This window comes from Amblyomma maculatum, chromosome 10 (assembly GCF_055883805.1).
Source record: "Amblyomma maculatum isolate TAMU_Amacu chromosome 10, ASM5588380v1, whole genome shotgun sequence".
Classification (NCBI taxonomy): domain Eukaryota; kingdom Metazoa; phylum Arthropoda; class Arachnida; order Ixodida; family Ixodidae; genus Amblyomma; species Amblyomma maculatum.
This window is the reverse complement of record NC_139353.1, coordinates 91,343,944-91,366,979: the sequence shown is the minus strand read 5'-3', so window position 1 is coordinate 91,366,979 and position 23,036 is coordinate 91,343,944. Positions and strand designations below refer to the sequence as shown.

Genomic DNA, 23,036 nt, shown 5'->3' with positions numbered 1-23,036 from the left:
CTTTTCCACGAAGTGACCGCGATGGAAGAGAAATACTAGATTTCATACTACCTATGCATGGTGTGCGGTTAAAATTAGTTACAATTAAACGTACTTAGTTATTCTGGACCATCTCAATTGCAGTAATATGACTGTCATAAGAAGCATCCAAAAATAGAGCTGCATAGTCCAGTTTGGAGCGAATTAGTGTCGTATAGAGCAGGATTTTCTGAGAAGAAAGAACATTGAAAACGTTGTGACGTAAATAGCCTAGCATGCGATTAGCGTTGCTGATTATGTGAGCAATATGCAGACAGCTCAGCTTAGGTTAGCAGTGATGTAAAAGGTAAGATATTTATATGATGTTACAGATTTCAAGGGTATGTTATCAATGTGGTACACAAGCGGGACAGTAGATTTTCTTAACACGCATTACTTGCATTCGTTAATATTTAGTTGCATAGACCATTCCTTGCGCCAGTTAGCTATAGAGGTAAGGTAAGACTGGAGAAAACTATCGTTACTATAGGTTCTTTCTTTAAAAATAACGCAATCATTCGCTAAAAGGAGATTGAGAGTTAACAAGCGGAGGAAGATCATTTATGTAGATTAAGAACCAAAACGGCAGAGAACTGAGCCTTGGGGAACGCCTCAATGCATTTTTGTAAAACCTGAATTAAGACCATTGGCGGTAACCAACCGCGATCGATTAAGAAGGAAGTACTCAATCCCTTTCAGTAGACTAGGGCAAAGGTTAAGGTTACTTAGTTTTATTAATAGGAGACTGTGACACACCTTGTCAAAAGCTTTACTAAAATCTAGGAATATATAGTCAGATAGTGATGATTGGTCAAGAATACCGTTTAAAGCATGTGTAAAACATATTAGTTGAGTTTCACATGCGTACAATTTCCGAAAACCGTGTTGTGCGAATGAGCAAAAAACATTTGATTCAAGAAAAATTATCAAGGGTTAAGAATATTACATATTATAACATTTTACAACATGTGCTAGTAAGAGAGATGGGCGGTAGTTCAAGGGAGATGTTCTGCTACCAGACGTAGACTGGAAGCACCTTCCTGATTTTCCATTTTTTTGGTAGTAATAATTGGTCATATGATTGTTGAAAAAGTTTAGTCAGCATAATGAAAACCTAGTCAGAAGCGTTTTTAAAAAGTTATCATTAATATATTCACAACCTGGAGCTGAATGAAGATTAAGATTATCAATGAGTTAAATGACACCAAATGTATGAAATAATAATGGAGACAAAGTTGTATAGTTGTGGTTATGCGTGATAGGTATGTGTGCATCAGAAATGACTGAAAAGTTCTCAGCAAAGGAATGGTTAGGAACTGAAGCAACTTGGTCTAAAGGAAGGGAGTCACCAGAAGTTCCGGTTAAAGTAAAATTTAAATCAGTCGTCGGATTAATAACGCGCCAGAATAGTTTAATATGTGTTGTTAGTAATGATAGACTTCTATAAGAATGAAAATGTTTCTTTAAATCTTTTATTGCCTGCATGTACGCTTCAGGTGCAGGCAAGTACGATGCCCAACATTCGCTAATAGGGGAAAGTTCAGCGATTCGATAAAGTGGTTGTTTTTGCTAGATAAGACCTTGATATGATTGCGGTACCGGAGAGCATTAGTGTGGTCGATAATGTTGCTCTGAGGAATGAATTGATCAGTAGAAAGTTTACTTTAGCCGCGAACATGTTCCAGTTGGTTTGAATAGTCAAACCAACCAAAGATGTCAAGAAAATTGTCAATAAAAGAAAATAGTTTGGAGTTGATAGCCTGAAGATTTGCTCGTGGATTATCACGTATCACCATTACCTTTTTGTTAGACTTTGGACATGTTAACTTAATGGAAAAATTGAGGAGAACGCGATCTCTGAGGCATGGCAGGTAAGTTACAGGTGAAACCTTGTCGGGTCCAGTATTCAGGATCAAAACAAGAGTATTGGCAGCATTATCGGTTAGTCTTGTTGTTTGCGTGCACATTTGCTGTAATGATAAATCTAAGCATGTATCTAAAAACTCATTAGGAAGAGATGAGGACGGTAACAAAATTGGAATGTCAGAGCTCCAGGTAATGTTAGCAAAATTGAAATCACCGGGTAGAAATAGCGAAGATGCGGGAAAGCATGAAGAAACTGAAGTATTGGCATCATAAAGTTCATCGCAGAATCTGGGAGAGAAAGAGGGTGGGCGATAACAAACTTCTGTTATAACCTTCTGACAATTATGCGTACCTACTACCCTTACAATTTCTCCATTAATGTGAACCTGTACACATATTGAAGTGATATTATTTGAAATTGCCAGCAGTACACCTCCGCTCCTCTATGTTCCACGATCGCAGCGAAAGAATAAAAAGAATGAGTGCTAAAAAGATATCAGAGTCACGAACATGCGTAGTTAGCCAGGTTTCGGTTAAAGCAATGCTTTTTGCAGAACACCTGTCTGTAGCTGATGATAGCGGGTTAATTACTCAGCTACTATTTGTAGGCGGCGCGACAATTAGTGTTCACAACTACATAGCTTACTATGCACTTCAATAGACACCTCTATTTTATGCACAAGTATTGATATCTAGTTTGTTTATCTGTTTATTTATTGAATTAAAATGCATTCACCACTTACAGAAGTACGTCTGGTACACTTGCAATTAATCATACAGATTTACGACCTCGAATCAACTCGGCCAATTTTATGTAATTCATACAAATATCTACATTTATCTGTAAAAATACCATCTCAAAGTGAATGTAATTATGATTCATAAAAAATGTATCTTATCTAAAATTCTCTACCTACTGCGAATTAAAACATGTATTATCCATCACGTGGTGTGAAGAAAAATAGGTAGTGTCAATGACTCGTCTCAGTTACGGCGCAGAGCAGTTGTGTTAGATAATAACTTCAGTTATAAAGAAGTGCCTAATGAAGAGCAGTATTTATATCCTCTGTGATCTTCCAAATTTCGATATTTATATTGTTTCGTCTATGATATGCTGCTTCATAATATGCCTTGTTTCAATTACTTCATTTGAGATTCTCTGTCGCACGCCAGTTTGTGTGTCATTGCTGCAATGGGCGGAATATCTGAGCAATATTATTTGCTCATAAGCTGTTGTTAAAATAACTGCTGCTGGTAAAATACCAGCGTAGGGCCTTTTGCCAATTTAGAGCGCATGTCTTTTAAAGAAACGCGTGTCAGCATCAAACCTGCTATAGGTGTTCACTCATTATCTACATCACATTTCAGCTTTTCCTATTGCCCCCTTCAATTTTTTTCATGCACGGGATCCAGGTTTCAGGTTAACAAATACATACCCAAAGAAACATTTTCACTATTTGCCTTTCTTCCTGCCTGCTCCACCCCTCTTACCCTTTCTTCCCTTCCCTTGCATTTTCTCCTTCGAAAGAAAACGTTCAATTGTCCCTCTAATTTTTTTTCGTGGCACGGGATAACAGATTTTAGGCTAAGAAATATATACCCAATTAAACATTCTTTCACTACTTACCCTGCTTCCCTTTCTTCTCTTCACTTTAAGTTTCTCCTTCGGAAGAAAAAGTTCATCTAAACCCTGCCAAAGTTAATCGCGATGCCCAGAGGACAAGTTTCATTATTGCAACGTTCGCTCAGTTTGCGAACTGAGGCCCTTCTCACACCGGCTGCACTTCGGTGCTACTATTCTTTACTAGCTGTGTACAAACAGAAATTGGGGTTCATACGACGTGAAATGCAAGACTAGCGTCGTTATTATTATATACCCTTGACTATTTGCTTAGAGTAGCTTCACGCCTTTTTCATAGAACGATAAATCTCTGAGTGGGGCTCTGGAGCGCCCATTAATGCGCGTGTACCTCTCGCTAACACAGTGGGGTTGTGTGCAACAGCCGCTTCCAGCTGATTGTATCTACGTTAACCGATGCGTCTAAGAATTGATTTAAATTTTTGGGGGTGGATGGGTCTGCACAGCGAGAGTTGGCGCTAATTACAACTATCTATCTGTGTTCCGCACGTGACTACTAACTACCGCTGTCGGTTGCTTCAGCAATAGTCGGTAGATCAGGTCACACCAGCATTTCGCTAGTCGTATGCAAATACTTCAACTTAATCGTTGACTTTGTAACGTTTCGGGCAGACATAAAGTGTGTCGAAATCTGATTTGAAAAAATTCTGAATTGGATCCTGGCAATTGCTAAAATTACATTCGCTAAATCTATGGAATCGATTCACCTAGTTGTCCAGAAGGAACCGGCACCGGCTATTGGGGTATGAAACATTAAACTTTTTTTAGAAACGAGCAAATATTTCAAGGTAGACGTGAAGCCACCTGCTTCTTATTTCGTTATTGTCCGTTTCCTTTTCTTTGGGATCTCAGTTGGGACTACGAACCAGCAAGGTTTTTCTCATTCGCGCCCTTATATCCGGCGCGGCATGCTTATGAAAAGTCTTTGGCAGGGTCCTACCTAAACAAATTACATTATACGAACGTCCAAAATGCTGTAAACGTCGACATCATTGTGACTGAACGGTTAAGGATTTCTTTCTCGGCACTACAGCCCAAGCTCCTCGGACAATGCACTTTTGTGCACAGTGGCGCTGCGACGTGGTAGCTACGTGTGGCATTCGAAACTCTCCCATAACGTTGCAGAGACGGTTAGCGACAAGTATTAATTGAAGTACTCTGTTATTTGTTAGACTGGCAAGCAACAATCGGTTAACACTACATTCAGCCACACATTCAGGAGAGTACTCATTTGAGATAAATGATTTCGACAATCTTACATTCGCCGAACCCAGAAAAACCATACAGGAATGTTGCATTCTTTAAGAACGTTGTTTGTTCGAATTTAAACAAATTTTGTGTGAAATCTGTACGCTGAGAATAACAGCAATACAATATATGCAGATCGAAATGGACACGACTTAATGTAACTTGTATTGCTCACTAGCTGGAGCACTAAATCACTGTTCGTGGTTTCGAGGATGTGTCCTTTACGTGTTTCTTTAGCTTAAGTCTTCCTCGTTCCCTCATTGACGACACCCACGCAACACCGCAATGTTAGACAAACGCTTATTCCCATATTTTGATGTAGAACATAGTAGAACAAGAAAAAAAAAGCGGGGTGCAGATTCCTTATTGGCATCCCTCGCATCACGACCACTCCTTGGCGATGCTCATCACGCAGACCCTGCAACATAGGTCAGAAGACCTATCTTTCGCTCTTAAATCTAGCTACCAATGTTGGGTGAGTATTTATTGCGATGTAGCACGAATTGAAAATACTGTTCTCCTTCCAACATTTGTTCTCTTCCTACGTACCTAATAATCAGGTTCCTGGACTTGGGTCATCGCGTGGTAGGCGTTGAATTTATCGAAGATTGTGTGCGCGACTACTTCTCGGAGAACAATTTGGAAATGGAGGAGACAACCTGCCCAGTCGCCAAGTGCAAAGTTCTTCAGGTGAGCAGATTGAGGTTTAGGCGGGAACTTGGCTGCGGCTTACACTGCTTTGTGTGACGTACTAGGGGCTAAGACATTGGACCTAACACCCGCACTCATAAAGGAAACAGCGTTTTTTTCTACCATCTCGTTATTGTACGCTGAATCTATGGTTGATGGCTTAGGTATAGACCGACTTTTACTGACCTTCTGAAGCCAGCGGATGTTAGCAGAGGTACAGTGAATATCACCACATTTAAACGTCGTGCGGAGCTTTAGACCCGAACGTCAAAACCAGTGCCGGTGGGGCTTTCCGTAATATTGTATATTGAGAAGAATATTAGACAAACGTCCTTGGCATATAGGTAATAATTACTAGTACATAAATTATCACTGGAAAGATGAAAGGTTCTTTAGTGCCTCTGACATTGCAGTGCATATTCTAAATTCAGTAAGGGTTTCAAAGCTAATGTCTTTTGGAAGGGCCCTTTATGAGTACTAGCAAAAATGTTTAAACTGAAAAAAAAAATAGCGATGGCATAAAAACTATAGAAAAGCGAAAGAGTTTTCTCCGGATAAAGCAGAAAAAACTCTACAAAATTAGAATTAATTTTTTTTATATAGCGTAAAGAAGCGCAAATATTAGTTTCTCAACTGTCGTTTTCATGTAATTAGGGAACCTGTTTCAAGCTGCAGTCACCCGACATTTATGATTCTGTTATTCGCTGTCAGTCTTTCATCATCATCAGCCTGATTATACCCACTGCAGGGCGAAGGCCTCTCCCATATTTCTCCACTTAACCCGGTTCTGTGCTAGCTAGCTGGTTAGCGCTTGGGAGACGCTCCGTAAGCTCTGCTGTGCCCCTCTGGGGCCAAACCTAGTTTCGAACAACTTTGCAGCCTGGAAAGGTGGTTCGTCTTGGTTCTCACTTTGAGCCTCGGCGGCAGAAGGCGTACAGCTTGCAACAATTCTGAACAAACTGAACCACCTCTGCAGGCTGCGAGGTTCGAAACGGGGTTTGGGCCCACTGCGGAGGAGGGGCGCGCAGCGGGGTTTACGGAGCTTCTCCCAAAAGCACACCCCTAGAAAAGCCGAGCGCCAGGCCGGGAGACGCTTGTACCAATTTTTACCGGTGGGTGTCCGGCGGTGAGTCTCGAACTAACCACCTCCCGCAGCTGAGTCTTTGAGTAAGGTCAAAGTAACTTTTAACAGATTCTGAGCAATTGCGTTTGAGGTGAGGACATTGTTTATGAGTAAGTAATGAAAACGACAAATTCAGTTTTGAAATTTTAATATTCAAGTGATAAGCTCATTTAGATCAGTCTGAACATAATACCTTAGTTTTAGTCAATATCATCGATGCGCATATACGATTACTCACAAAATGAGATAAATCGAAAAGTAGATTTGAATGTGTTTATGAGGCGATAAATGCGCAGTGAGGTTTATCCTTACATATGATAAACTGATAAACTGATGGATTTGGATGTGTTTATGAGGTGGCAAATGCGCAAAGTGAGGTTTATGCTCACATATGATGAATTGATATGGCTGTGGCTGAATAGTGGCGAGAGATAAGGTCATATGCTTAGATGGGGATAACGGACTTTAGAGAGCATTTAATCCCATTTCCAAATTTTTCAGAAATACGGTCTCAAAACTTGATGAGTTTAGAAATTGCCACCGAGAGAAAGGCTGTTTCTGGCATGTAGCTACCATGACTGTAAAATTTAGGACAATAGATAGGTTAATAGATATATACTTTTGGTTGATGGTAAACAGACCAAGATTTGATATTGATTCCGTTTTTGAAAAACATAATTGGGGGATGTCACTCAGTAAATTCTATATTAATCATCGTTGAGGTAGTTGCGGAATCTAGGCTTTGGTAATAAGTGGTCATCAACATCTTCTAATATATATGTATATCTGCCGTATTTCGCATGATCTGAAAAGGAGCACAAATTCCATCTCACTGAAAAAAACAGCTCTAAATTCAAATAGTTAGGACACAAATTACGAAGTTGTTGAGGTTTTCTTTTAGACCTGACATGAACAGTGCTGAAAATGTCAAATGGGCAACGAACTGATCGATTTGGAGACCGATTGTGCCCATTTTTGTGTGCTGAAATACTCTGAGCTGTCTTCAATTTTGTATGCAATATATTGATTAATAAAATCAAGTTAGCTCATTGTGAGAATATCTGACAGATGTGGTCAGCAATCGCAATAAAAACTTCAATCGAATCCAGGATTTGTATATCTCAAGCTAAGTTGCGGTCTAGGTTTGGACGCAATAAGACGATAATGACATTGATTGGACGAGTTGGTTCAAGATGATAATCTTGAAAGCGCAGGACACGAACTAAAGCTTGTTATAAGGCGAGCGTCGCATTGCGCGTTCAAATGGTGCGGATGCAGCTGATGTGGCAACGCAAAGTGGTTAGATGTAAGTGTTAGCGATGCTGAATGGGTTGCGATCAATATCAAAGTCAGAATTATTTATTCAAATATGACCAGAACGTGATAACCGGCTTTAAGAGTTTTTGTCCACTGCTCCTTGATATCATTGCGAGTAAATTCAATCTAATATAATAATAATTCTGGTCTTCTACCACAAGAAAATTGACCGCCGTTTTCACACAAAATATTTTAGGTTTGCAAAAATTACATAGTAGGGCTGTTATTTAGTGGAAGTCAATAAAAACCAGCACATGAGAGAAATTTAGGGGACAACACAGTGCCCTTAGAAGTAAACGCAATTGCGTCGTGCATGTGTTTCCGCGAAATAATGAGCTTCATTCGTTGCCTGTGGGTATTGCTCAATAAGAGCTTTAATTAGCAGTATAACGTTGCAGGACTAAGTCATTTTGTTCTTTAGTTGCGGCGCTTAATACTACTAATTCTTGGTTCAATTGTTACCTAACGTTGCCTTAATAATACATGCCTGCTATCTATTCTATGGAGTGAGGTAGCTAGGTAAGCGCACTAAGCCATCGCAGTGAACCAATCGTCATTGAGGAATATTTGGCGCAACCAACTGGATTAACAAATGGCAGCTATTCTATCCGACCTTTCGCCTTTTGTTTCTTAGCGCAAGCGTTCTAGAGCCCTAACTCCAAGGTTTCCGCTCCCGATTTTGGCCCTATCGGTTTTTCTGTTTCACTGAAGCTGGCCTTCGTGGGAGCAGCCATGCTGGGCACCATATTTGAGATGCGAATCAGAACCACCATCATGCTTAGGTCTTCAGTTAGACACAATACTACTACAGTATGCAAAAATGTTTAAGCCAATTGCCTATTGTTTAAATCAGCCACGTACATAATGTGGTTAAATGGACTGCCATTGTTAACGACGTGCAGAAAGTCTGGCATTGTTGGCATTGTCAGCGTAAATACCGTTAATGACTTTAAGAGTTGGTAATTGGTAGACGACAAGGCTGGACGCTGATTGGTTGGTAGGCTTTTGTGACATTATAGCAAATGTCTCGCCGTCATCAATGAGCCCTTCTACGTTCACTGAATAAATAAAGCTTCTCCCATATGCCTCGAAACAACACTCCACACTGCCAGGTGCTTCATTATAATCCTCTCAATCTGTCTGATATCATCCGCCTACCTTAATCTCTACCGCCCCTTACTGCACCCTGCTATAAGTTACCAACCGGGGCTTCACATTTGGATTGCGACGCTGCGTCCCTACTCTCTAGCCGGTGTTTTTAACATAGTGTTGTAGCTTGCGACGCTGCGCTAATTTGTATATGCCAGTGATAGAGTCACAAGGGAAGGCATTAGTTGTCATGGCAGTATTAGATTGCATTCCACATTGCAAGTCAATAATGCTGTCACTGTTCATTCCAGTTGTGAAGTATGGATGCGAGAGTTGTACTGTGAAAAAGGCTGACCGCCGAAGAATTGACGCGTTTGAATTGTGGTGCTGGCGAAGACTCTTGAGAGTTCCTTGGACTGCCAGAAGATCAAATCAGTCGATAATGTCGACCATAAACCCTGACTGCTCATTGGAGGGTCAAATTCTAAAGTTAAAGCTCAGCTACTTTGGTCATCTGATGAGAAGAGAGGAGTCACTGGAGAAAGATTTGATGTTGGGAAAAGTTGAGGGTCGCCGGAGAAGGGGTAGGCAGCGAAAGCGATGGTTAGATGGCATCCTCGAGGCACTACAGATGAAGTTATGTGTTGTTAGGAAGATAGTAAGAGACCGGAAAGCGGGGCGTGACATGGTCCATAGAGTCACGAAGAGTCGGACACGACTGAACGACTGAACTGAATGCTGTCACTTCAAAGCTTTAAGCATGAACAATAATTTAAAATGAACTTTTTTTTCACAATCGCTGTGGAATGCGCTTTGGGCGAGATTGCAACTCTTTTGAAACCTCACACCCCTGCTGAAAATAACCATACCACCTGCCAGCTGTATCTTTGGGAAAACACCTGTTAATTTGTCCCTTGCTTGATGACGCCACCAGACCAAATGACTTCTCTAGGCTAATGAGGACAATTCTTGAGATATGCTGGATTTTTACCAGAGCTGGAACATTTCTATCGATGTGTTCTGCTATATCGAAATAACAGAGCTACGAACTCGTATTTAGCTGTCATCACCGATCATTGGCCATTATTTTACCGGTGACAGCAAGAACCGGAAAGAGAGTAAGACATTCGCATAACTCATAGCTACGATTTCCAAACCTTGCTCGCTTATAAGCATTATCATTTTTGCAGCGTAAAGTTGCCCCCATTATGCTTAAGCGTGCTCTCCATGCGTAACAACTGAAGCGCTGATATGAATTATCTTCCGTAACGTTCGCCGGAACATGGTCGTATGCTCTGCCCATGCTCGACGTCAACAGCGCAATAAACGGCGAACAATCTTGTATTCTGAGCATGCGCGTTGTGGTACAGGTGAGGCTATATGATTTGCAGTGTGAATCCCCATATCTTATCGTCTAAAGTAGGCCCCGCGGCCCTCACCCATTCGCCAAGTGTACCCCTTCTCCCTCATCTGGAGTTGTGAAAGGGGAGGGAGGGCGGTTCTCCTTAGGCGCTAATATCGTGCTCTTCTACCCTTACATCCTCTGATCGCCCCCTCCGCCCTTTCGACAATAAACTCTATGCACACCAGCTGCTGGAAGCCGATATGACTTTCTTTATACTTACATTCCGTCCAAAATATGAACGCGTGGGCGGGCGGAAAATACAGCGCCTGTGGACAAATGACAGGACGGTGACACACACATTTGCGAAAAACATTACAGTACTCGTTCTGTGTATATCTACAGAGCGCTACGATCCTATATTGAAGAACAGAAAGCAACTGACCACGGCAAACAAGCTCTACACAGCACAGCTACAATACATGCACAAGGTGTTCGTTCAAGCGGTGCGAGGCGCACGCCAGTTGCGTTTCTTCGGAAAAAAACCAAGTGGAAACTCAATCTTTTCAAGTAGCCTTTTGCAACATTTAAGAGCGAGTCATTTTGCTTGCCACCTCCGGCAAATAGCTTCCGCTATGTCAGCGGGAGAGCTGAGGCATGACACCTCCCTTGCGTGTCCGAGAGGGCCTGCAGTCAGGCGCACCGACGGTTTGAATCTGTCAGCAAAACTCGTAACCGCGCTGCTTAGACTGTCCTGCGGCGGCTGTGAGCGGCTGCAGGTTTGCATTGAGCGCTGCGTCGTGGTTATGACAATGAGCATGATAGAGACTGAAAAACACTTGAGGTCATTTCCTGTCGACGTGTGAACAACTGCGGGGTTGTCGAGCCGCAGCATTCGCATGATTCAGATCTTTCGGTGGCAAATACCAGTTAGTTCACTCTCCTGATATAACAAGCCGAGAATCTCATTTCTAGCAATTTTTTTCACGCAGACATATCGCTTTCTATTCCAGACGCCAGACAATCGGCTGCGGGTTTTCATCTGCAGTATTTTCGTGTTCAAGAGGTAAACAAAACCCTTCATACTTGCCTGTCGTTGTTTCTACACCGAGCTAGCTGCCATACGGGGCAGTGCTGCTGTTTCGAAAATGTGTTGCATTTTACGTAAAAAAATGGTATGGAATTGACGTAGTAAACCCAGCAGAACACATGAAGGGTTTTTCACTCAGATATTGGTGAAGTTGTGTAACGAGCACGCTAGAGTGCATTGCGAATTAATACGAACAGAAGTCGTCCAAGGCTGTAGGACGATTAGGTTTCTGAATGGAAGTTTGAAGCCGTGGCTTGACTACGCTACGTAAAGCCGGGTTTTGTCATGTGTTTCTCGAGTTCCCAGGTCACCGTATATATCCCAGGCCTTCAACCACAACAAAGTAAAAGGTCAAAAGGGAAGGTCAAATGCCAAAGGTGGAGGTGGCAGTGTGAGAAGAGTGAGTTTAGGTAAGCAGGCGCCGTATGTCTGACGTGCGTTGTGTCATGTGAATACTAATGCAAAGTCTCGAACATATTGTTAAGTGGTGGCATAACAAGCGATGAAACACGGCGGCGCAACAGAAACATAACGACGTGATGACACGACGATGAAATATGCTTTAATGGCCAGCAGGCTTGGCGCCAGCGCTCCGACCCGCGCCACTGCCCGCTTCGTCATCTTCGTAGCAATATATAGGGGCGCGGAGCGCCTCCGTCCTTAGCCATGCCATGGAGCCAGAAGAAGAGCAAAAGAGTAGCCGTAACCAGTACAGTAGAAAGTTGGCTAATTCGGACGATCCAGCGGACAGTGCGTTGCAAGCAGAATTTGAGGATGGTACGAGCATTGCGTAAACAGAGCGGTCGAAACACCAAAACAGCGTGAGCAGCGAACACGTATCCAAACACATTGCTTGGATCCACACACATCCCAACATACTCGGTTTATTGAAAGCTAAGCAGCCGTATTTTTCCGCTTGCCTAGAGTACGTTTTACACCCGAGCTTGCAGATGGAAGCCACAACGATTGAGTTCTGCTTGGCTCGCTGCAATTATCGGAGGCTCCACAAACTGCAGCTTAGAGACATACAGCGGCGTTTTCTATTATTGGCGCTGGTGCTGCTTCCGCCGTCGAACCGCATACACCGAATGCAAACGCAAATGTACATTTGTGAGAATCTGAAAGACTTCGTGTGCGGGATGCCACGATGTTGCAAAAGGACTTCGTCTCGCTTCTTTCGTGTTTGCATCTTTATACCCATTTCACCTACGGTGCAGTGACCCAAAAAAATGGCCCCGGAAGAAATATCCCCGGTAAAAATGTCCCTATTTGCGAAGTAGGAAAAAATGTCCCCGAACGGGGCCGAAGTCTTGCGCTATATGACGTACACTGCGTTTCCCCGTGGCGAGACGCAATGATGAATGATGCATGTTAACTTTATTACAGTGGTTTCAGCTGTCGGCTTAGAATTGATCGCGAACATCGAACTGATGGGTGCATTCATGTCATGTCAAGTTCCGGAAGAAATCTTTTTAGGGCCGGTTTTGGCCTTGCCGCTTCTTCAGGGGACTTTTCTTCCGGGGACGTATCTTCCGGGGAACTTTTTTCCGGGGACGCTTTTACCTACACCCGGTTACCAGTGCATGTCATCTCTAGCACCGTAAATAAAACGGCATCAGGTAGCAACGTAGAGCAAAAAGAATGGCGTCCAGAGCAACTGAAATATATATTGACAAAAAGAAATCCTAATGGATCTCGGGCGATAAAGACACCTTTGGTCACTTTGTCATCGTGAACGTTAGGAAAAGCACCTGATACCTGGGTAATTAATTGTGAGGATGCCTTGTAAAAAGCGGCTGGAAGACACTTGCTCATTAGGGCAGCGTTATCCACAAAACTGTTGCTGTTCAGTAGACAATGCTTGAAAGCTTGTTTGAGGCGTACGTCACTGGATAAGGTATAAGATAGCAGGAAGCACTGTCAATTAAGCAGAATTATTCGTTGTATAAGAATGCCGTGCACTGCACAAAGGACTCATGCTTATTGCGGGGTCAGTATCACTTCATTTGCAATAAGTGTGAAAATAATAAAATGACCTTTTGGTGTCACCACAGTAGCATCTCTCAGCAATATTGTGTGAGGGCCCATCTATCATCTGTTAAAAAATTATAATATTACTGCGGGTTTTTCTTCCTAAGCAGTTGTACGTTTAGTGCTCTAAATATTGGAATTGGTATTGCTATTCTTCTATTCGAATGCTCTAAGCAGAACCGATGTGGTTCTTACTCCATTATTCCTCGTAGTTTACATCAAGCTGCTTTTGTCTAAATAAGTGAAACGAGCATTAATGAATGGTCGCTTTCAAAACGAATATTTTTGTGGCTATTATTTATCAATTTACTTTCTCTTCTGCTGTAGGGAATGTGCAGGACCCATGGATATTGTATGGGATAGATCTGGGTTCACTGCCATCCCAGAGAAAGACCGAGCGAAGTGAGTATACCTGTACGCTTAAGGGGTGCGTGTTGTTAAATTGTGCAACTTTAATGTCTCCTGTTTGAACCCACGAGCTATTCTTTCGAAAACATAAAACTGCACTGCGTAATTGTTGTTCCTGGACACTGTAGATAGTAAATAATTGTTTCAACATTTTCAGGCAGCATGCGTAAATTGTGCTAGGCATATTTGCTTAACGCATTTGACATGTGGAAACTACGTATACGAAGACGCGGGCCGCATGTTAGGTCGGGCTGTTTAATGTTTTTCACAACCATAAAACAAATTAACCTCGGAGAGCGCATTTTATTCGAAAAGCTTTTTGTTACTCCTCTGCGCGCTCCTGTAAAGCTGACTCATGTGAGCATTAACACCTGTGTTGCTTGCAAGGTCTTCAAATAAGGTATCAAGAAAATACAGAGTATTGATATAAAAATTTTCTGATGGTTGCTGCATAAGTTGAAACCTCAGGCTACGACGCACGAAGCGCGTTGTTGTGAATGCCGAGTCGCCATGTGATCTTTCGGAAGAGCTCGCAACAAGATGTTTTACTTAAATGATGCCTCCGCCCTGGCTGTCGCTTCGTTTATTGCTACTGTAAAGCACTCCGGCACGTGGTAATTTATAATGCATGTTTTTAATATTGGAGGGAATAAACATCTTTCACTCGTCCAGAAGCTCTCGTTCCGCTTGCTTCGTGACTAGCCACCTCTGCCAGCCGCTAGCGGGTGGTAGAGCACTTAACTAAAAAACGAAGCACTAGATTTTATATACGGCCTGGACAATAAAGATGCCGAAATAAGTGCTTTTCTCGCAGAGGCGAAATAAGTATTTATCAAAACAGAATGAACATAGCTCCCAAATATTATGATTTGTTTTATTGGGTTTAAAGTCCTAAAGCGACTCGTGTTGTGATAGACGTTTTAGTAGAGGCTTCTGAAAATTTCGACTACCTGGGGTCCTTTAACCTGCACTGACATCGCACTGAAGACGGGTACCTTGCTTTTCATGATGATTGAAAAGTGACCGTCGCTTCCGGAATACGATCCTGCATCATTGGGCACAGAAGTCGAGCGATATAACAATTTAACAACGCGATGGGGCTCAAATAATAAAGTATTAGGTGTGATTGTATGCTCATGGAATACCGCAGCTTGACGCCAAGAAAAATTAGGACTATTCTCGTTCTTCCGCATTCTACTGCATCGCGCCGGCTCGTACTAAACCCACGTTTTATTCCTCAACGATGCATCCGCTCAAAGTGAAGAGGTCGAGGCCAAATTAATGTTTCCACCTGGTTCGCCACAAAAGGTTTCCACTATATGCATTACCGAAGTTGAGCACGTACGTGTTTCTGCATGAAGTCTTGCTGCAAATTACAGTCATATTTCTTCCTTAGGTACGCTGCGGTCTTGAAGTCTCTTCTGGCACCAGGTTTCTCGTACGGTATGCGGGCGCTGGTTTATGATGTACCATCGTACAAAAGTAAGACTTGTTTTCTTCCTCCTTGAGTCATTCTCGATTTAGCAAACAGTGATGCTCCGTGCCGTACAAGAAAAACGTAATATTGGCGCCGTGAATATCAATAATCAAAATAATTATGAGCGGACAAACGAAGCAATTTTTGTTATTTTAAGTTTTATTACAAAAGCCTATTGCCGTCAGGTTACCGAATAAGATTTCAACGTGCGTTCGAGCGAAAGTTCAGACCGTCGATATGGGCTCACATAGCCTGTCTCGGTAAAGCGTTAGGCATGTCCCTGTTATGTTTGACAGTTAGGGCCATTATTGTTGTCCTGCTCATATCAACAGATGCGTACTTATCCCCTAGGTTGCCTTTGTAGTTGCCCTGCTTACTCCGTCAGTTCATAGAAGAAAGTAGGGCTCTTAAACTATAAAACGTTGCAAGGCTATTAGAGTAACTTAGTGTAGCGCTTTCCTCAGAGCCACGTAATAGAATCTACAACCTTTTGCCATTGGAATTTACTCAGAGAGTATGGTAATGTTCATTGTGTAATTTCATTGCATACCCTGGCTCGTCGTCGTAAGTGAATAATATATAAGTAAGTCGACTATCGAGTAGGCAAAAATGAGGAATTTTTCTTTTGTTCCTTGAATAAAGACTTGGGCACGTTTGATGTTTAATTTACAGATGTAAACGCTTTACCGTTCAAAAGCTACATCGCTCTAAGGGAGACTGCAGTGGAATAGTCCGAAAACGTCTATAATATAAGATTCTGCCACTTGCATTATGTTCACTTATTACACGGGCGTCGTGCCTTTCGAGTCTCTGAAAAAACGGCTGTCACGGCCTGGTTTGAACTCTTGTCTTCAGGATCAGCAGTATTGTGCCTTCGCTACAGAGTCGCGATGGTGTGCCCACTGGTTTTTCATTCAAGTAACTTGATACTGCGCTGAAATATTATGGCCCCTATACTCTTTCCTTTCTTGCGTTCCTGCATTTCCAACAAGGACTCCTCCGTTGGGAAACTCAGTTATATATGCTGTCACGTGTTTTGATAGTTTATTTAATTTTGCTTCTGAATATGACATCTTTACAAAACTTTACTTACCACTCTAACTCATTTTTATCGCAATTGCAAATGAGAAGAAGCATCACAAAGTGAAGTCTACAGGCCTGCCTCATACAGACCGCTGAACTCATTTATCAGTAGCTATGAACAAGGGGACCGATTTCTTTACTTCATGTGTGATGCTGTTCAAAACACAAAATATTTGCTTAGGATACATGCGCGTTACGCTGTGCACAAGACTGGGAACAAACACGTGCTCACTCATGGCTGTATAAATGCATTATTACCGTCAATTGCACGGCAATCATATAGTTGATTTAAGAGTTTACTTCCTGAAAGACATAACTGCACAGATAATCAGGGAGAAAGAGAATAGACAGCTAAAGATATCTCATTGACTAGAATAACATAAGGGCGGAAGGAGGCCACATTAAAAGCCTAATATATCATCTGGCTTTGCTCTCGGTCTTATGTAGCATATAGAAAAACAATTCAGCCCAATAGCCACGTGTGTAGGTGAAGGAGGACAGGCGTTATCCTAAGAAAACAGTTCGAATGGGGACGATGGATACGAACACGCAATCTTCTGTTTGCAATATGTTCTTAGCATTTGTGCAGCCTGTGTCAAGGAGCTTGAATGCTCAGCGTGTACCACGGCATCGCAGGGAATCTGTGCGCGAAAGATGCCGCTCGATGTGTCGACAGCCAATGTTAATGTTCGCCGATCCCACTTTTGAGAGTAGAGCCAGGATATTGTGAGCCTTCCAAGGATCTTCTTCTTTCACGTGTACATACCATCGTCATCGCCACCGGGGGCACGCGCCTCGGTTGATTATTGGAATAAACGCCAGGTACGGCGTCCCTTGTCTTGCCGTCTCGACCTTGCCGTCACGACCTGACCTTCTTCCATAATATAAACATCGAGTACTTTCACGGTGAATTTGGCTGGCGGCAAGAAATTATTGTTTTTATTGACCCTTTTGAGCCTCGAGATCGGAAAAGTGTGAATTTATTTATGAATATAGGGCTCCACATAAGCATTAATCTCAAGTTTAACATAGGGACTCAACTCCCGCACTGCGTATAAAATAAAATATGTGATTTCAAGAACACTTCATTAACTATCAATTCGACATTTATATATACACACGCACTATAGCAAAGATGGCACACATAAGAAATTGACTGTGGCCAATAATCTCGACAATATCAATGAACGTGATTAGGATTAAAATTCCGAGGACAATGCAGAATATTCACTAGAGAAATGCGTAAGCTTGAGCGTTGATGTGTTGCCTGAGAGCTGTGTCAGCGGGATTCTGGGAGTGACATATACTGCGCCTTCCCTTTCCTCTGAACCAGTTATAGAACACCTGTGAACTTTGATGAGTTCAACGAAACGCTGGTTGTGTTAGACAAGAAGCGCCAGATGTACCGTGCGTAGTATCTGCGCTAAGGGTTTCGCACCTCTCCACTGTAGATGTTACACTGCTCTCGCTCTCGCAAGTTGGTTGATTACCTCTATTTAGTCACTTTATAAACATTTCCATCAATTTGTGCATGCAAATCATGCCCTTTCCCGCTCGTTCGCATTCAAGGATGTCAAATTTCCTGCCAACGGAACATGGGCTACGTCGCCGGATGTCGAGTGTCATGTGGAGCCATTTGAACGTCGCCTTTGCACTTTCCCGTTTATTCGACGTCTTATCGACCTAATTGCTTCTAATCGATTACCTAAATAACCAACATGCACTTACGTTTCCCCAGAAAGCTTATTTTCATCCTCTAATACAAAACCATTCTTTTTCACGTAACTCGTTTTGCTCGAACGTAATCGTGTGTACTAACTCATGATGAGAGGAACCTGCCGACAACCCACTTAATGATTACGCGTTAGAAACAGCATGTGTAATATTTGCGGCCCGCAGCAAGGTAATTGAAACCAGCTTTTTAGTTTACATGAATAACCAATTTGGATGACCTCGCGTCATTTTCAGTTGCATATTTGGATCATTTTTGAAAATAAGAAAATATTTCAATATGCCTGCAATCGTAGTTAAAGGCATAATTTGAAATAGATAACCGCGTTTCAGTGAGCACGTTGATATCCCAAGAATTGCACGTTCGGTATTTAAACTGAAGTATTTTAGATAATCAAATTGAAGAAAGGTTCACCTAAATAGCATTCAGGATTGAGATAATTTCTGCCTGTTAAGATTATTTAAAATGGCCATGAATTAGTGCATTATTCAATTTTTCGGACGGGTAAACCTAGCTGCTTTTCACTAAATTGGTTCAATTTTATTCAGCTATCGCTTTTTATATGCTTATCATATAATGACAACGCATAATTAAGTGATACATAGTAAATTTGGGTCGACTGTCAGTTTCGTATTTAGGAAAGTATGCATTATTGGCTGTCTTAGCTAAAGTAGCTCTAATTCAGATGAGCTGCTAAAGCTTAAGGCGAATTTCCAGTTCTGTTCATGTGCCTTCTTTCTCTTCTCGGAGCGAGGGAGAATCTAGCAACATTATCGCCATTATTACAGTTGGGCCACCACCACTCGAGACACCAGCTGACATCGGCTGCCCGCAGTCGTGCTTTCAGTAGAATAAATTGGCTAAGACATTGTTCCCGGCTTTGCGCTTACCTCGTAGGGTTCTAAACCTCCTTTCCTTTACGAGCTCAGGCCGTTATATGTTAGTCCTTTCCTATAAGAACTTTCCCATTCCCTGATGCGCAAAGCTCAACACCATTCCTTGTTTACAGTATAAGCAAAGCCCCTTCTTTAAAAGCTAAGTCTTTGATCTCGTTTGAATTCTCATCTAAGCCATTCTAGGGTGCCCCTAGTAGTTAGAAGTTTGGTTTTCCGTATCTTGTTATGAAGTCATTATAACTGGCGGCCACATAGGTTATTTCAAAATCAGGCTGCATGCTTCTTTGGAAGTGGTGGACACAGCTTCAATTTATTTGTCCTACTGATGCAAACTTTATAAGGCAATGGGTTTTCGAAGAATGCATATACGTTCTTTTTCTATCATGTCATTGTTTTTTCACGAGGTGAAATAAGGGGTACAATAGAGCATAGAGTGGAGTACTAGCTTTATAATAGTTTAATTTAGTGAAATAAAGTTAGTTATTGGCTTTCTTGGTGCTCATTTAAATGTTTCAGTGCTTTTCTTCCCCGTGCATACAGATATCACTCCTAAATGTGGACACCGTATTAATAATCAGCATATCGACTAATCTTTTTTGTCTCTGCAGTGTCTCCTCGAAGCACAGACGAGGATGCCCTACAGAAACATTTCGGTAACATTATATTTTGTTTCTCTTTCGTTTTTTAATTATTTGTCGCACTCCAGATACCCAAATACCATCCGGGAGTCCTGAATACTTCTCGTTATATGTAGACCTAACTATTTTCAAAAATTACTAAACTGTACAACCGGTATTTCTCAGTACAGAGGTAAAGCGTGCCACTCGTGCAGCAGCACGACCACCCTCAAATTTACGTTTTTTGACGATGAACGCACCAAGTATTTGAAAGTGTAATTCGACATTACGAGATACAAATTCCCGATAATTTGTTTTGCGGGCGCTGAACTGTTTCTTTTTCGGCCAGAGTGCAATGCTAGCTGAACCTTTATTTTTATCTCCAGTGAGGCCACATATTCTGCAGGTAGAAATTCGGAAGGATGTTAGTTGTCTACATGCTGCAGAGAAACGCAACAGAGAAAACGGCATGGCAATGTGACGATATAGAAGTTTATAGTAGCGCAAAACCGTGCTGAGTTTCTGTTCTCTTCCGTCTGTCACTCTGACGGAAGAGCAAATTTTTGCCGCACTCCACCTATAATGTGAAGTAGACGGTACCAACATGCACACTGCTCTCTGAAACGGTTCGCCTCAGTTTTTGGAAATGCCTCAAAATTTGGTGCCGTGAGCCAAACAAGACCGTCGGGGTTTCGTGATGACTCCAAATAAAAATGGGCAATAAGGGCTTCGTTTTGTGGCTACCCTCGCGGATCCTCGTTTGGTACAGCACTTCTAAACTCTGCTAATCATTAGTTTCTTGTGTTCCTTATATTATCTCATATTCGCTCCTTGAAATACCATCACAATCTATTGCGCTGTGAGGGATCACACGACGCTAGATCAGAAACACTTAAATGAAGCTTGAGCTATTAGTCAGCTCTCAATTAGTTGCCAGCTAAACTAACTCGCTGTATTGAAAGCAATCCTTTACTAAAGCGCTTTATTGGGGCACTCTTTGTTGGCGCTCCGCGCTTTAATGACATTTCTGCATACGTATTGATAGAAACGTGTGATCACCTGAAAATTGCGCTAACCTTTCAAGACAGGCAGGAGTATTTCCACGTGTAGGATCACACAGTATATAAGCTTCAACGAAAGCTTGCACCTTACATTATTTATGCCCAGCACCATGAAGGTCTTCATTTAATGCGCTCGACGATTTCATCTACACGTACACGCATACAGTGTGGGAACAGAATGATGTAAACTACTTCATGACATGTGTGCACTTTTTAATCTTATTTATTGCTTTACCCTGAACCAAGGTGATGTCGGTAAGCTTCGTCTCATCGAAAGCACAGTTGTAAACAGCGAGGAATTCCTTGGCGGAGCCGGACCGGTCACATACAGCCTATGGCACCTGAGTGGATGACATGAAGAATTCGGGAATTCCTCGCTCTAATACACAGAAGGATTTATGTTGGAGCACGTCAATTAACTGAGACATCATACTATGCGTGACGCGGTCGAAAGTACCAACAGAGAAGAATAAAACAGTGGAGCGAGATACACAGGCCTGCAATGATTGCCGTGATTTTAGGTCGTTCACCTCCGTCTATCGTTGTCTTTCCGATCACGCTATCTTTAACAAGCAGCTTTTCTTTCCTTGACATGCACCCAGCAGATGATGGCCTCCATAATAATACAATTCGTTTGCAATATTTGGTGTTTAACGCCTATCTTTCGAAACTTATTTCTTTCAGATTTATTTAAATACACTCCGGCCTCATCGAGGTGTGGCATGATGGGCAATTTAAACGTAAAGTGCAGTCAACTGTCAAGAGCATAACAATTAAGCATCAGAGATTTGCACCAATGTTCAAAGCAATTTCTGAATCAATAGAGGGAGCCTTAATGAGCGACGAGACCCGCTGTTCACCACTAGATATGAATTGGAATATGGAAGCTGATGCAGACGCGGGATTAGGAGAAACATTTAATCAGTGATAGCTTCTTGCATACGAACGTTGAAAAATTTCAGATATTCACTAAACAGCAAACCAGAATGCATTAGGACATTAGGAGTACGGTGGAAATGATTTAAACGCTAATTGCTCATAGGGAGAGAGAGAAAGAGAGAAACGACATCTGGAGCAAATAAAGTTGTTTCTCTCTTTCTCCTAATGAGCAATTAGGAGGTAATGACACCTGGGATAAGAAAGGCCAATGACAGGGCAAATTGCTCTCATGTCGTCAAAAATGAACCGTACTGCTTTTCTTTGAACTAATTTAACCTCAATTAGTTTAGGAAGTGTTCTACATTATAGGTGTACGCGCTAATTCTGGACAGATTATACGTTTACGTTATCAAATTTGTTTCGGAGGCACACATGCAGAAGACCTTTCAGAAGGAGTGATTGCTTGGCGAGTCCATAACAGTGGTCAAGAGTGTAGCTTCATTTCTTTGTTTGTCGTATAGGTTTTCAGCTTTTCCACAATGAAATCTCCACGTTTTTTTATTGCTACATATGGTATTATTGTGTCGTAAGTAAGAGAGTTTAAAATAAAAAAGAATGCACTGAAACTCATGTTACATAGAGTTACCATGAATGAGTAGGCTTTCGAAGATGGCACTGTGTGATTACAGAATGATATACACAAAGATAACAAAAAAATTATATGTATTTACTATTTCCTCTATAAGAAAAGAATCGATAACAGTGGCACATATTGCTGTTGACGACACTATAAACACACACCCCATTATCGGGATCTATCGAACAAGCCAAGAGATTGGCACTCCGAGATATCCGCTTATTGAGGTTACACCTGATTGAGTTGAGGCCCTCAAGCAGAGGCCGAGCCTGTGCTGCTTACAAATACTGTGATGACAGTGGCGTATATCTAAAGCATCTGCTAGGACCATAAAAAGCTCTAGAATCTATCACTTTGTCATCCATCGTGTCGCGGAAGCTACCGACCTTGCAAGACTTCTTAGACGGCGGCCCGAAGGACTGAATAAAGAAATGTGAGCTCTTAGCCCTGTACAACTCCTGATCGGACGACCGGCAGCTACAACGTGTTTACTCCCTTTTCGCCCATTGATGCAGCGCGCACACGGTTTGAAAACAAAGAGGCCAACATAAGCACGTGAGGTTCTTTTGACGATCTATTAATGGACGCTTTCACCATCATGTTGTAATAAGAGCCATCTGAGCTTCTTCTACTATTGGAGGTCAGCTGGTAAATGACAAATTCATCGTTTAGTACGTCTTGATGATATGAAGCTATCCCGATGGACTGATCGCAAAGTGTCGATGGGGAAAATCCTAATGTTTTTATGAGGCGCATCAAATAGCAAATTATTGTTGGCCTAATGCAACATCCT

The 23,036-nt window shown here is 42.0% G+C and overlaps 1 protein-coding gene across 1 annotated transcript in view; it reads left to right on the top strand.

Moving 5' to 3' along the window:
* LOC146177000 (putative thiopurine S-methyltransferase) overlaps window positions 1–21,171 on the top strand; it is a 75,235-nt gene extending 54,064 nt beyond the window's left edge. Inside the window, exons 3-8 of the mRNA XM_084581438.1 lie at window positions 5,332–5,461; window positions 11,346–11,398; window positions 13,781–13,855; window positions 15,258–15,343; window positions 19,658–19,702; window positions 20,974–21,171. Coding sequence (XP_084437564.1) covers window positions 5,332–5,461; window positions 11,346–11,398; window positions 13,781–13,855; window positions 15,258–15,343; window positions 19,658–19,702; window positions 20,974–21,080 — 496 coding nt within the window. The 3' untranslated portion in view covers window positions 21,081–21,171. The remainder of the gene's footprint in view (window positions 1–5,331; window positions 5,462–11,345; window positions 11,399–13,780; window positions 13,856–15,257; window positions 15,344–19,657; window positions 19,703–20,973) is intronic.
* The last annotated feature ends 1,865 nt before the right edge of the window (window positions 21,172–23,036 follow it).